Below are 16285 nucleotides of genomic sequence, written 5' to 3' on the forward strand. Positions count from 1 at the left end.
AATGCCAGAATAAACAGAGAGAAAGAGAGAGAAAGAGAGAGAGAGAGAGAGAGAGAGAAGCTTTTTAATGGAAACTCTTCGCAGGAATTCAGTCAGGATTCGTACATTAAAAACAAATAAAACGAAAACAAAAAAAGAAACAAAAAAAAAAGAAAAAGAGAAATTAAAATTTAAACGCATTTGAAAACTGGCGAATAAAATAAAAGCTTAAAAACATAATGACGAAAATTAAAAAGGAAAGTATAATATTAAATATCTTTCTCTCATATCTGGTTGTCCTATCCGTTAGGATAATACGATAAAAGATAGGAACGTAGAAAGCCAAGATAATTGGCTTAACGCGCGTTCGTCGAAGATAAAGTCTCATTTTATTACACGTGGAATGCAGTTTAAAATTTAATACGTAAATTATCGGGAAGGAACGTCTTGGTAGAATATCGACCAACTTCAACAGCAAAATGGCTCCTTTTATGAAAGCACGAAATTGACGTCGCGTATTTTCGGAGGCAATGACCTTTCCATATACATACTAAACGGAAGGAGATCGTTGATCCGATGAAAATTGAGGCGGGTTAGAAAAGTCAGCCAAGCTCAACGATAACGTCGTGGGCTGTGTGTATTGATACGATAAGTCCATCGCCAGCTAAATTACGTTCGTCTAATATTAAATTTCATTTTTCGATAAACGTGCTCATACTGCATAATAGTCCAAAGATATGTGGCTCATTTAATAAAAATTTTTCAAATAAATTATGATCATCGTCGCGTCTATTCGCCAACCTACTTTCTCACTTTAATTGCACTTTCTTTCGAATCTCAGCATGGTCCTTGTAATTTCCATTAGCGAGCGTTTCGACTGTTTGTAATTTGCGTTCGAATTACCCATTTTCGTGTACCTTGAAACTTTACGAAGCACGCTCCATTTAAAGCAACAATTGCGAAGACATGCATTGTAATCGAGGCTTTCCGTTCCTCCATCTAGTTTATCTCTCTGTATCTATCTCTCTCTCTCTCTCTCCATCTCCTTCTCTATAACTAACGGAATGTTCATTTCGAAGGATTGCTTTACCGGCTCAGGAACCTGACAAACGTACACGTGCAAAGCGATTCAATCGAAAACAATGCAACAAGAAGACAGATCGTCTCTTTTGATCCATTATTGTAATTGTTCCTCAACCTTGATTCAATTATATTGATTTTCGATTAACTTCGTTCGTCATCGCTTTATTAAGTGTATTATGTTAATTTTCAATCAACTGAAAGTTACAAGTAGAGTTGATGATGAGAGTTCAAGTAGGTTTTCATCTCGATGATATCAGAAAAAAATTATTTCGATATTAATCAAGTCTGTGGAATAAATAAAAGTATTATAATAATTAAATCAATGAACTGAATTATGAATAAACATTTTAACTTTAATCTTGCACTAGTTGTGCATTTATTGTTAATTTGTATTTTTATCTTCCTCTCTCTCTATCTGTTACACACACACACACACACATGCTTTCATTTAACATTCGAGAGGTAGAAGCCATCTCTAAAGCAACTCCTTAATTTACATGCGTCTGTATCGGCACGATCGAGCCACCATTTACTATCGCGTACGTGTAATGTATGTACCGATCTCTTCTATCTTTCCCATTCCGTTCTTCCTTTAAGCACGCTCTCAAATGAACTTTCTATTTATTTGAAACACACACTCGAAAAGTGCGAAATTTCGGACCACGCAATTGAAACGATTATCGATAAAGCGAGGTATTTTAGAATCAGCTGTAAAAAGAAAAAAAAATATTCGGCTCCTTGAGTAAATGTGTTTCTTTTCACAGCGTGTTTCTTCTTCCATTTTGCCATCCGTGAACGTTGACATTGGATTAGGATAAATAAAAGAAGGTAAAAAGGGATCTGTGTGTAGGCGTATACGTGAATATAATATAATACACATTTATATATGTAGGAACATGTACTCGGCGGTTCAAGTGATAAAACCTGTTTTCATTAAAAATTTGTTCGTATTAAATGAAAAAACAAAAGCGATTCTTTAACGAAATGAAAAAAAATAATAATAAAATAACAATTTTGTATAATCTTATAATTAACTAAAAGAAAAATGAATTCAAATCCGATAAGCTCTGTTTGTAAAATGATAAAATTGGAATAGAAAAATTTAACAAAGAAAACATGAAACGATGGTTGTAACAATTTCGGTTAAAACAGTCTGTTACGCTTTATGTTAGCTGACAACGTAGCGACCGTTCGATTGATTTTCCGCAGTTTTACATAGGCACATCCATCCCTTCGGACGAATATATATCGATGGATAGCGAGCACGGATACACTACTGGATATATCGTTTCGAACAGTCGCCGAAAATAAAATATCCAATAAACTTTCTGGACAAATGTTTTTCGAAAATCGTTGTCTCCCTTCAAATCCTATTGTCTGCAGCTTTTTCAATGTAATGTTACGATTGTGTTGCGTCTATGTGTGTATTTTTGCAATGTTGAAAACTTTACACGTTATTGGTTCTCTAACAACAACGGTTTCGATGTAATGCGTGGAAAAGAGATATCTCGAAAATAAAGAAAGGCCTCCAAATATTCGCATTTTCATTTTCAAGAGAAAACTACAGACAAAATTCGGTGAAACATCAAAACAAAGGCTATTCTTTCAAAATGGCTAGCGTGAAAGGAATATCCACAATAACTTTTGAACATCGTATCGATTTTCTTCCACCTTTCATTCCAAATACATCTCCCACGAAAGATAATGTAATATTCCATACAGTAAATATAAAACCAGCGAGAATGAAGTTATTACAAAACGGGAAATAAAATCCAACATCATTACACTACGATCTTTACAATGGTGATAAAACATTTAATTTTATTAATGTAATGTAAATTTATTTTATAAATTTATTTTATATAATATAATCAGAGATTCTTATGTGATATTTATAGATTATCTATGTATATCCGACATATCGTTTATAAAACAATTCATGACATATTTGTGAAAAGTTCATATTTATATATTTTTTGTTGCAACAACAAAATCCAATTTCTTTTTTCGGAATCCTTTGTATATTAAAAGTGAAACTAAAAAATAAAGAATTTCTCATTCGATATAAAAAAAAGTTAATGAGGCTATTGAATTAGGCAATTGGGAAATAGAAATTATAATCACCTCGTAAAATGTTTCCATCTGCCTCATTTCTTTCTCATTCTCTCTCTTTCGTTGTAACATACACGCGTTATTTATTATCGTAATTAGCCGTGGCTCGAAGGTTCTGGTGCATGGCTAGTTAACTCCTCTTTCTCCCTTAAACCTAATGGTGTGCGTAAAGTCCATTTAGGACGTCTGAACGTCCCTAGAGTGTCGTACGACGTAGACCGAAGCTCGTCTAATCGCGACGACCCACCGTAATGCTTTCTCTCTTCTCTTCGTCTATCTCGTCTGCCTCTTCACCACTCTCATCCTTCCTTACGCTTTTGAGTCTCTCCGTTCGTACATTTTCACCCTCGTTTCAAGACGGAAATAAGATCTTCTTTCTTTTCAAGTACAAAGAAAAAAAAAAGAGAAAATAGAAGAGATGAAGCTGAAAGATCGATTCGACCAAAAAAACGTTTTCGATGAATCCAAGATGGCAATCTATTTTATTTACAATAAATCCGATTTTAATAATGAAGTATCTGAGAGACGGAATTTACCTTCGAGCTCGCTTTCTCTTTCTATCAACGAAATAATTCATTATGGAGAAGAATATCAAAGAGAAGATTTCTTCTTATTAAAATCGATTTAATACGGGGCAAACAACATGAAAGATATTAATTTATTCGAAGCAGATATTTGATTTTGTCTCCCTTCGATTGAACAATGAAAAAGAAATTAACAAATAAAAACAAGTTTCGTGAGCAATATTTGTAGCTCATATTCGTTTGCGATATAAAATCGGTTCATTAGAGACTTGTTCTCTATCTCGTTCACTCGTGTCTCTTTCAACATCGCACAATCTTATTTATTAATCTAATTAGGCATCCGTAATGCCGAAGAAGCCGAAATATGGCGGTTAACCCGACTTTCTCTGAAGCTCTAATGGGTCGGATGAAATACATCCGCCGTGTTAAAGGGCAAAGCTGCAGATTAGAAACGGCTGTTATGAAAATTAATTGGCTGGGAATGTGGCTAACTTTAGCGAATTAGGGCGCTTACGTACCTAGGTAAGTACGACTTGTTCCTCAATCGCATCATGTAAGTCACTAAGGCAAAGAGAAAGTTAGAGAGAGAGAGAGAGAGAGAGAGAGAGAGAGAGAGAGAGAAAGGAAGAGAGAGAAAGAAAGTTGAAAAGACAAAAGATAAAAAAGCACATATAAGGACGAAAAAGATGATAATAAAAGCAATCGACCTTCTTCTTCTCTTTCGAAATTCTTCCCTTCTTCCGAAACGAAATGGTTTACGAAATGTTCCGAGATGAATGGCAGTTGAAATGGAACGATATAAAATACTTTGTGAATTTTAAATATCACAGATTAGGATTAATATTTGAAATCTGGTGTATATGTGTATGCGTGTAACACGAATCACTTTGAAAAAGTGATAAATATTAAAAAATATATATAATATTAAAAAAGTTTTATATATAGTTACAATATATTGTATGCTCCAACGATGAATTTTATTCCATTTTCTTGTTTAAATATTATTTTTCTTTATCAAATAATCCATACACATACACACACACACGCACATATATATACGAGATATATAATATATATATATACGACAATGACATGAAATTTACAATTTCGTAACGACGATATTGAGAGTGGAAAGGTATAGAGTTGATTTAAGTGGATCATGGTAAAGGAAGGGAAATGCAGTAAATACGAGTCCGTATGTTTCTTAGGGATGCGAGATTAAGTTTGACTTTGTATATAATGCTAGAGAGTTTAGGAAGTACGTTATACGGTGCTGTACGGTACCTACGTGTCGTGTAGTATTCATCAGACAGCTATACCACAATATCGAGTTTGAAACACATTATTTTAGATTAAGTTTCGCGCAAAGGATGATGTACGGTAGGAAGATTTCTGCCCAAAAGCTACACGTCACAGCTTTTACTTTGATGACGAATTTAAAATATGCAATGAGTTTCTATTGTAAAGATACCCAGCGTACTCAATTATTCATTTGTGATATATATGTATTAAATAATAGCATCGGATTATATTAATTTCAAGCTTTCATTTGTAATAATACATATATCAATGAGGACGTATATTAATAAGAAAACAAATAAATAAATTAATTAAAAATAAAAAATTTAATTGAATTTTCGACCTACATAATTATGAAATTTATAGCTATGAAAGTTGATGATTTATTTATCGAGAAATATATGATCCAATCTTCGTAAACTACAGGATCAATATTTTTTATTACTTTTTACGAAAGAAAACTCTTCATTCGGAACGTTCTTTCGAAAAACGATGGACATATAGGTTATTTCGTGGTCTCAATAGGATACGTTCTACGTCTCTTCGATCTTGACGACAATCCAAACTGGTATATGACTCGTGTGCGGTACAAACGATATTGCCAATTCCAAGTGACACGACGGAACAATAACTCCATTTCGAAAAATTATTGTACCTCGTTCGTCTTTCTAATTCCTCTGTATTCTTCTTTCTTCTTCGTTTTTGCACTCACATAGTCGCTTCTGCTTTTTGCTCGCTTTTCGCAAAAAATATTTTTACCTAAATCTGCTCGAGTGCTTTTCTCTCTCTCTCTCTTTCTCTCCCTCCCTTTTTCTCTCTCTCTCACTCTCTCTCTCTCTCTCTCTCTCTCTCTCTCTCTCTCTTGCTCTTTCTCTTTTCCATTCTTTTTCATAGGATTTACAACGACCAAAACACTGTATTTCTGGTTAAAACCATTCTCTCTGGCTCTTACCATAAATGTTTATGACGCACAAACGTTTGTAAAAGATAAATAAAATATCTGACAAATGGTGCTCGCGACATAGAGCCTCGCGTCATGATACTTCATGCACAGGATTTGTTTCACACGTAAATGTAATTCGTTGCACGTTCTCGTTAAATATTTTCCAGGTGTTACGGGCTTAAAGGATTTAACGATCAACGTCCCAGCAATGGTAAGATCTGGTGACACCGTCATACTGACTTGCACGTACGACCTAGAGGGTTCATCGTTGTACAGCATTCAATGGAGCTTAGAAGAGGTAGAATTCTATCGTTACGTGACCGAACGAATGCCACCCCAAAGCGCGTACAACGTGAGTGGAATACATGTAAATGTAAGTATCTATAGTTCGTTCTATGACTTAATTTAACTTGACTTTTAATTATACGCTTTCGCGTTCTCTCTTTTAATTACATCTATATTCTCCTCGTTAGACGCGAGAATTTCCTTTTTTACCTTAACCAAACCGTATAATAGAATGTTGAAGTAGGCGTTCTTAAAATTCAATTAAAAACAATAGCTAATAGAAAGAGTAAAATATAACATAGAAATAAATTTTTTTAAATTGATAAATAAATAATATATTCGTTTTAAGAAGTATGCAAAATTACTTAAAACACAATTATCAAATACAAAGACATAAATCACATAATATATATACTTAATAAGTATCTTAAATTATGATTTTCAATATTAAATGTATAAAAATTTATATCAAATAGAAAATATAATATAAAATATGTTTTAAGTAGAACGATTCGAACAATCCTCAACTACGTTTACCTATTTTATGGAATCGTAATCAATTTTATACTTTACTCGGAGAACGAAATTAAGAAAAAAATATTATTTAAAAAGGATTGATTAATCGATATGGCCTTTCTAATAAACATTCTCGTAATGTTAATTATTTTACCGAAAAAAAGAAAAAAGAAATTAAAAACGATTGAAGCATAAGCCAATCGTACATCGACAGGAAGATACCAACGGAAAAATAGAAGAGACGACGAACTTTCGATAGAATTCAGTCGACTTACGGCATCCTCATTAACCGCGAATGCATACTTTCTGCCAGATTCCAGAAGGCGAAGAACGTGAGAAGAAGGATGATTAATTGTCTTTCATGCTGGAGGTGTAAAATTTTCTCTCTAGATAGTCGTGCTCATCATCGTCTTTTTGATTTAAACCACTATGTAGACGCGTAATAAGCGATTTTGAACTCCCCTCTCATCCTCTTTCTATCTCACTCCTGTACTCATTGGTCGGTCGGTCGGTCTGCAAAATTTTCCGTAGGAAACGCGTAATTTTCTCGCGAGTCAGCCAATGTGAGCAAGTGAGCGAACTGGGAAAAGACAATACAGTTAGAGAAGCTCGAAGCAGGACGAAACTCGAGGCGGACATTTATCAGCGTCGTGTACTTGTCCGATGTTGAAAGAAAAAGAGAGAAGAGAGAGAGAAAGATAAGAACAGTAAACCGACCTGATTTTTCCACTCGGCTTCGAATGCATCGCTTTTTACTCTGGAGTCACACCTCTCACGACTATAATATATTTTTCTACGAGCGAACGAGTCTCGATAAACGGAAGGGTTTCGATGCCTTTTCCAACATACCACTACAAAAGGTTTAACTTTTTCTTTCATCTTTCTCTCTCTCTCTCTCTCTCTCTTTCGAGTTACTCAAGACCAATGCAATCTGATACACACAGAAAAGTCAGAATATATACGTACTTACGTACATACATGGAAAAGTTCAACAGCGTAGGTAACACCATGTCGAACGGTTAAAATCCTTCGAGTTCGTCGAGAAGAAAGAAATCGATAGGGCTGATTTACGGGCGGCGCTACGACCGCGACACGACCCTTTGAAATTCCGTTCGAGTGAATTTGAACCCGGGTCAAGCGGACTCCGTGTTTCACGAGAATCGAGTCAACGCCTTCGCGATCGAGGACACCTCCCTCATTCCCTGATTTTTCTTATCCCATGGAAAATCCTTTATCTATCTCGCGATATCGATCGTTGGATCCTTCGGCTTTTTTTTCCTTTCGAATCAATATCATTTTCTCCGAATCCTATTAATAGATACCTAATTTATTTTCTTTATAAATTAAAAAAAAAATAATATTATATTAGCTAATTAAATAAATAATAGAACCAAAGTAATGGCAAAATTACATTATCATAATTTTTGTTTTAAATCAAATTTAACGAAAAATTAAATTATTACACGTATGTTACATTACGCATTAAGCTACATTAAGCATTGAGCTAAACATTAATGCTTTATAATTCTGCATTCATATGTATTCAAATTTTTAAATTATAACGAAGAATAGTTCTCAATTAGGTGAATTTAGGTAAACGACATGTGCGATATATATATCACTCGGAACGAAACAATCTATCGTGAGTTCAAACCGACTCGCCGAATCGAGAAACGATTAAACGCTACTTTTCACGTTAATAACTCAAAAATTTCGCTTGCGGTTTTGCCATACCCTCATTCATTACACGTATCCAGTGCGATGCGAACCCGAAGCAGCGAGCACGCTTTAATGCGAATCGGAAACCACTCGGTCGATGTGTAATTAAAAAGCGATATTGGATTTATTTTGCAGGCCGCAACGAAAGTCAGAAATCGAGTGATTAATATATTGCTTTGCGATAGGCGTCGACGTACATACGTATATAGTTATTCAAGAGAAAAATGTGAGTCGTAGTTTCTTTTTTTTTTTTTTTTGTATATTCTTGCTTTGACTTTAACTTTTTCTTGCTGTTACGTAACATTTATCTTCTTTGAAATGGAAGAGTTGATTAAGCTAGATTTTTATCCCATTTCCAATACGATAAAGAATATCTCCTCTTCCTCTTTATTTTTTAAAAAAATAAAAAGATAAAAAAACTGCAGAACTTTGAAGAAAAGTTTCAAAGGCACATTCATTTATCCAGATAGTCCGAAAGCTGTACGAACGATAGTTTTAACTTACTTTTAACTCGAGTTATTAATAACGAGTCAATCGGGTCCGTATTAGGAGACTACAATTACGGAGTGGAACAGAAGTTGTTAAACTTGTTATAATTCTTTATCAATGATAAGAAAAATTGGAGAAGCTATTGTTGATTTTTCCATCACTCTTCCTTTTTTTGTTCTTTCCACTTGTCCCGCCTCCTCTTTTTCTTTCTCTCTTTCTCTCTCATTCTGTCGCAATCTCTATCTCCTCACCTCTCTACGGATTTACCAGATAAAAGACGAGGTAAGAAATGCAAAAGAAAACATCTCTCGTAACATTAGTTTTCCTAGCACCATGCCATCATTCTTTCGCGTTTCTTCGCGCACATGCCGTCGAGGCATTTACTTTTTTTTATCCTCCGACTTTTTTCTTCTCTCTCTTTTCCAAGAAAGCGTAGCTCCTCGTTCCCTGGCAAATAGACGCGAACACTGAAATATTACATCGGCTTACGAGGTTATGGTTACTTGGACGGCGTGTATCTCTAATAACGTCGAGTATACCCTCCCTCGTCCTCCTTACGGTCTTTTATTCATAGATTCAAAAGAAAGAGTTTCGAAGTCTTCTGAGAAAATATCCTCTCAAGACTAGTTAATGCTTCTACAGCTAGAAGCTAGCTATATCTTCTTCTTCTTTTTTCTTTTTTTTTTGTTTATCACAAACAATATCGAACCACGTTGAAAGAAAACAGGAAAGAGAAAGTAGTAAGACGGATTGAACTATAGAAACGTTCCGAGCATTCTTTGGAATAGATATATACCTATACACATACTTATATACGTGTACATAGAAGTAACAGTGATCCAGAAAGTGACCGAACATTTCAGAAAAGAAGTGCCGAAGAATGAAACAGAAGGAGCAAGAAAGAAGGACAAGAGATCGTTTGTGAGTTTTAAAAGTCCACCCTGTAAAGCATCGTTCTTGCTAGTAAGGAAAAGAACGGAAGAGTAAAAGAGAAAGAGAGGATAGATAGACTTCATTTCGTACAAAAGAAACTCTTTTTCGATTCTTTCTTGCCTTCTTTCTTCTTTTTCTTTTTTTCTTTTCTTCACTTCTTTCGTCGAACGTGCCACCGATTCAATTTTACCGAGTTCTCGTAAGAGAAGAGACCGTCGAAAAACAGTAGGTATCGTACATTTTTCATTCTTCGTCGGTGCTACAAAAATTCATTCCGCTCTGGATATTGAGATTCTCGTTGAAACATCTTGTCTCTCCTCTCTCTTCTTTTCTCTTTTCTTTCCCTCATCCCCACGGCGATACACCGCGAAATCGTTCGCACCCGGTTACGATCTCTCTCCGTCGGGTGTACTTGTGAAAATGAGTCTCCAATTCTTTCCACGTTGAGCATAAGCTCGTCGATAAGAAGATCGTCGAAAATGTGAGTCCAATGTCAATAAGATTTTCGTAATAAGATTTTTTTCTTCCATTCCTTTTTTTTTTCTTTTGCATCGAACGACAGATTTTATGATTTTTCGAGACACTTACACGAAATCGAGAAACACTTTATCGAAGTTATCGATTCATTGAATTCCGACAAATTCAAATTATAATAATATGCGCGTTTACAATCGTTTTAACTGTTCGGCTGAATTCATTGTAATTTTTACACTCATATTATAACTCGAGAGTTAATTATATGTTCTATTATTTGCAGGATAAGATTATTGTTGCGAAACATTTTTGAAAGAAAAGAATTTTAGTATTAGTAAAGGAAGAAGCAAATTATACTAATCGCTTTGTATTATACTTATACCGAGTATGATAGCCAATAATAGAAATTTATTTTATGTAATAATGAAACCGTCCTTATTTTAAATTTTACGAGTTAAGTGAGGCATGACATGGAAGGAGAACTGTTCCTCCATAAAAAAAATGAGATTACTTAAGAAATCTGGGGGGTCTTACGTCCTACATTGATGTCGGTCTTGGAGCTAATGTCCGTAGGGAAACATTTTTGTTAGTAAAAGAATGAGGAAATTATACCGAAACTCTTTGTAATTGTATCAAGTACGATCGTTTTCTGAAAAAATAAATATAAAAGTACAAAGTCGATCTCACTTCGCCAAGTAATTTTGTATTCTCTACGTTAACACTCTTTATCGTTTATTAATGTCGTTAGATAACTCTGCCTTTTTTCATTTTGTTTCGATCTTCAGCAAACTCAATGTGCCTTATTAAAGTTAATTCAGAGAGATTTATTCAACGATTTTATCCGTCGTTCTGATCTCTGAAATACGTTAGCGCATGACAGAAGATAAACGGAGTTTCTATCATTCGTGCTTACGTTCCGTAAAATTGCCATATCGCATGTCCACCACCGTTGAAATTCAAAACCGTAGGTACAAGAGCAGCGTGGATCAACGATTAAACAAGCATTTGCACGCGACATGTCCCATGGGTTCCCAAGCCCGCGGGCTTTCGCTGTGTTTGATCCATGTGATCGATCAAGTTGTAAAAATTCCACGTATGTATTCCTCTTCCCTTTTTTCCGAAACAAATTAAAGTTATGGACCATGGTCATCTCGTCGGAACGACCTATCTATCAAGCTGATATTGGAAACGGACAAAAAGTTGTTAACAATATTTTGTTATCTGTGATAAAAAATCATATCGATAAAAAGAATGTACTTTCGATCGTATTATTTGGAAAAAGTAATTATTATTAAAAGAATAAATAAAATTGTACGATCATTTTATATAATCAATAGTTTAAAGTTTCTCTTTTAGTCTCTTTTTTAATCGACTGGTCAAATTTTTTATTCTTCCAATATATCTTTAATACTTATAATTTTTTCCAGTCAGAACATTTCCCTATTCGTTTCGTATATCGATTCGTTGAAATTTCTTTCATCGGCCGTTCATCCGTCCTTGATAAAGAGAATTAGAAAAAAAGAAAGATAGAAAATAGCAGAGAGTAGAAAGAATGAGGAAGCAGAAACGATAATAGAAGAGATGAACGAATCGAAGAGAACAACGGAGCAGTATGAAGAGTTGGAGGAAGAGAGAAAGATCGTTGCGATGCATATAAATATCAGCTGAAAAAAGGATGAAAGAACGAAAGGGTGAGATGAAGGAAGCTGGGAGTGAGGGATTGGGGGTGAGTTGTAGCGATAGTGGAGTCGAGCCGATCGAGATTTAGTCGCGCGGAGGATCGATTTCGGCGAGTCGATGGTGCGGCAGAATGCGAAGTAATATCCGTGTTGCTTTCGACGAGAGCTACGATCGTACGATCGTACGAGCCCGATACATGGTGGAAGAGAAAATTGACAGAACAAGAGAGGAGGATGGAGAGAAAAAATAAATAGAATGGAAGCTAAAACGGCTTTGAAATATAACGTACCTCATGTGATGAGGCAAGCTCGAAAGAACGAGAACAAAAAGAAACTCGAAACTCGGGATGCATTAAGCTTCGATATTGTTTCACAGGTCACCGCATCTGATACAACCAGTGTCACCCTGGTAGACGTGTCCAGAAATCTGACCGGGACGTACAAGTGCGAAGTATCAGCCGGTGTGCCCTCTTATCACACGTTGATCGAGAGAGCGAAAATGATGGTCGTAGGTAAGTACACTTTTGAAAACTCATAATAACCTATTCGATGCGTTATGATTCATGAAAACGAGCTGGTACGAGATATCGTACTCTCGATGGTTTAATTACCTTTCGAAAGTTCGGTTCCTACCAGCAAATTACCTTGTTCGAAATTAAAATCTCATTTCCACTTATAATTCGCGATGTTCGTACTTTCTATGCTTCTCTCTCTCTCTCTCTCCCTCTCTCTCTCCTTTTCTTTCTTTTTTTTCTGCTGAATATTCCACAGTTTTTCCATCGGATTATGTTACTTGAAATACCTATTCAAGATAACCAAGATAGTGTAAAACCGTTGTCTCTGATCAATATAAACTTTAATAAAACCTTAATAAAATTCTCAAAAAATTGCAATTCGTCGGCATCATGATAGCCCATCATATATTTTGTAAGCAGTGTGCGAGGAGTCCGAGGCTTGATCTATACCACTCACTACAAACGTTTTCACGAATTGGAGGATTAAAATGTTCGGCTCTTCCCACCATCAGCCTTAATTCTTAAAGCACACGAATCCGAATTCCGAAGAGATGAGAGGACATAAAAAAAAAAGCAATAAAAAAGCTACCGACGAAATAGAGCACAGAAAGAGGAGAGGGGAAAGACAGGGAAGAGTGGGACACAGGATCGATCGTTGGCCGGCGATAGCGACATTCCTTGCGTCCTGCTTTTCGCAAATAACGACGATACGTTTAACGAGAACTTTAGAGGCACATAACTCGCGGCACGGGATTTCCCTTTACGGTCCCCATTCCCGGAAACCGCCACGATTCTTTCTCCGTAGATTAGGGGATTCGATCTTCCCTCTTATTTTCCCTCTCTCTCTCTTTCTGTCTCTCTCTTTCTCTCTTTTTCAATGGTCTAAAGCAAGCTGAAAACGTGACGTCAGCGTATTCCGCGCTACGTGGAAAAAGTCCGACGTAACGAACGATCGCGGAAAGTTACGCGGTTGGAGTTCGAAGGAAAACCGCGCGAACGATCTTCTCAAGACGATAAAATTGCCAAGCAGACGGGAGTTAGGGTTGATTTCAAAGAGAATGGGAGAGAGTTAGAAGTACACTTCCGGTTGGTCTCTGGCAATTCGCCAGACGTCGAATTAATGCCGGCGAGCAGGACTCCCATGTGTTAAACGACATAATTATTATGCCTTAGACGCCCCAAAAACGGATCCGACGATCGGCAGTGAGAAGGAGCGCATAGCAGTCGGTGAGATGCTCAGAGCGAATTGCACCTCCGGTGCATCCCGTCCAGCCTCTGCCATTACGTGGATGCTCAACGGAGATCATGTGAGTATTTCTCTTGGTGTTATTGTCTCAATATCTCTCTATCTTTATTCGCTTTCTTCTTCTTCTTCTCTTTTTACAGTTATTTCGTCTGTTCTATATTTGGTTATATAACTATATAATGTGGGATTCGACGAAAATCCCACATGGAAAACTTTCCATCTGTCTATCCCTATTTCTCTCTCTCTCTCTCTCTCTCTCTCTCTCTCTCTCTGTCCCTCTATCTCTTACCTTCTTTTCATTTCGTTTTTCTCTGCTTTCCTGCAATTAATTATTAACTAATGCGATTACTTAAATAATGGTCTATAGAAATACGACATAAATATATACCACGAGATACCGTTCAAAAAGAAAGAAACAAAATTGTATAGGTCGATAAATTAATAGATATCGATCGATCGGATTTACACGTAGCTCTGATGTAATTCAAAACGAAGGTAAACGTTTCACGACCGGTCTTATCCATCGATATCATGGAAAATGTTCTCAATTCGTTGCCGATCGTTGAAAGGAATGGAAACGCAATGGAAGAGGAGAGGAAAAGAAGAGGTGAGGGGATTTAAATCCATACGATTGTAAACACGTAAACCACTTTTGCCGTAGCAACGTAGCAATATGTTCCGACGTGTGCAGTTCGAATTGCGATTTAACGGAATAATTTGGTTGATTTAACAAATGCCGCGGAATAACGATTTATTTGCATAGGGTGGCATCGTAGCGGCCTTTGCACCTACCCCTTCCTATTTCTCCTCTACCTCTTTCACCTCTTCGCACCCCGAAACACCGCTATGTGTCGCCCACTTTCTATGGGCGTATCACGATATATATCTCGGTAAATTTAATTCGCGTCGGAGTGAGAGCTCGATTGATCTCGAACGGGAGACTACGAAATATCGAATTACGACTCTGCTCGCTAATTAAAAAATGAAATATGAAACTTTACAGCGTACGAGCTAGAAATAAATTCGATCGGACGCCCGTCCTCCTTTCATCGTCGTCGTCATAGTCGTAGTCGTAGTCGTAGTCGTAGTCGTAGTCGTAATCGTAGTTGTAGTCGTAGTCGTCATAGTCGTCGTCGTCGTTGTTGTCCCGATGAGCAATGAATAATTTTTATAATTTTCGACCCTTAAAAAATTAGAATAAAAGTATAAAGAAGAAGGAATTACAAAGAAAAATATAAAAATGTTTTTATTCCGACATCACATCGAAGATCTTAGGGTGAAATTTATCTGCGTTTACATTACTTTTTATAATTATCGAGAAAAAGAAAGAGACAGAGAGATTATGTTTTCAACAACGGAAGGAATGAAAAATCGTTGACACGGAAACAAAACGAACGTTGTGGCAACGACTACTGAACTATTCCGCGCACTAACAGAAAATTCGCGTTTCGTGAGGGCTGCTCTATCTCTCCCAGTCCTGATGACGTATAACAATAGCTTGTTCGCTCGAAAGCACACGTCTGAACGAACTGCTTCCTATTTTTATGTTTCTCGATTTTGGAAGGAAGGAGAGCAACGATAGTGGGGGTGTGGAATTTCGAGTCTTTTTCAGCAGTCCTGATGCGTCTCGGTCCGTTTACTTTCTAAGAAAATGCATCGACTATTCTATCGTTTTTACTTCCCAATTTTTGACATTTTCGATTGACTCCCTAGGTCTACTACTTCCTTCTCTCCCGTCTTCCTTTTGTTTGTCAAGAAATATAATAAAAGGCGTTTAGGTCCATGAAGAGTCAAAAATATAAAAAGAACATAAAATCCTTCTATATAAATTGAGTTTGCAAACACTCGTACAGACGATTTTGAAGTTCTTTTAACCTTCCCTGCGCTTTCATACTAGAAAAACTTCTTTGATAACTCTGAATGTATGAATACTACTAAAGAGAAAGACAGAGAAAAAGAAAGAAAGAGGAAAAAAGGAGAAAGAGAAGTCAATAGAAAACAGATAAAGTTTAAAGTTAATTAGAGATACTAATCGAGATTAGATGGCGAGAAATAGATTCATTCAAGCGAATTACGATAATGGTCACTTGGAATAAATTGAACGATCGCGGCTGATATGAAATTTCCGCTTCCGTGGAAACTCCAGAGGTAGTAGAAAAGGTCGTGAAAGTGCAGAAGGCCTATCAACCGGTGGTTAACTCGCGTAAAGTGCAGGAGACGCGTGGACCATGACGATGGTCTGGTGTAGCCGGTCACTGGGTTAGAAAATCGCTCCCATCGATTGTCCAATAGCTACTTCTACTCTTCCACAACATCCCGAGTTAATACGTACGCTAGTATATATATATATATATACTTTTATATATATATATTTTTGACTATACTACATTCGTTTGTACATGTCTGTGTTTTTCTTATATAAATAGTCTTAGATATAGGATAGAACGTCCTGATATTCGTAGTAGTAGTATATATATATATATATATAT

At 36.2% G+C, this 16285-nt stretch overlaps 1 protein-coding gene across 2 annotated transcripts in view; it reads left to right on the plus strand.

Moving 5' to 3' along the window:
- The window catches only part of LOC127064728 (uncharacterized), a 99540-nt gene that overhangs the window by 64133 nt on the left and 19122 nt on the right, over positions 1-16285 (plus strand). For both annotated transcript variants that reach the window (XM_050996232.1, XM_050996233.1), the window contains exons 2-4: positions 6108-6313; positions 12412-12547; positions 13724-13857. In XM_050996232.1, coding sequence (XP_050852189.1) covers positions 6108-6313; positions 12412-12547; positions 13724-13857 — 476 coding nt within the window. The remainder of the gene's footprint in view (positions 1-6107; positions 6314-12411; positions 12548-13723; positions 13858-16285) is intronic.

Source organism: Vespula vulgaris, chromosome 6 (assembly GCF_905475345.1).
Source record: "Vespula vulgaris chromosome 6, iyVesVulg1.1, whole genome shotgun sequence".
Lineage (NCBI taxonomy): Eukaryota > Metazoa > Arthropoda > Insecta > Hymenoptera > Vespidae > Vespula > Vespula vulgaris.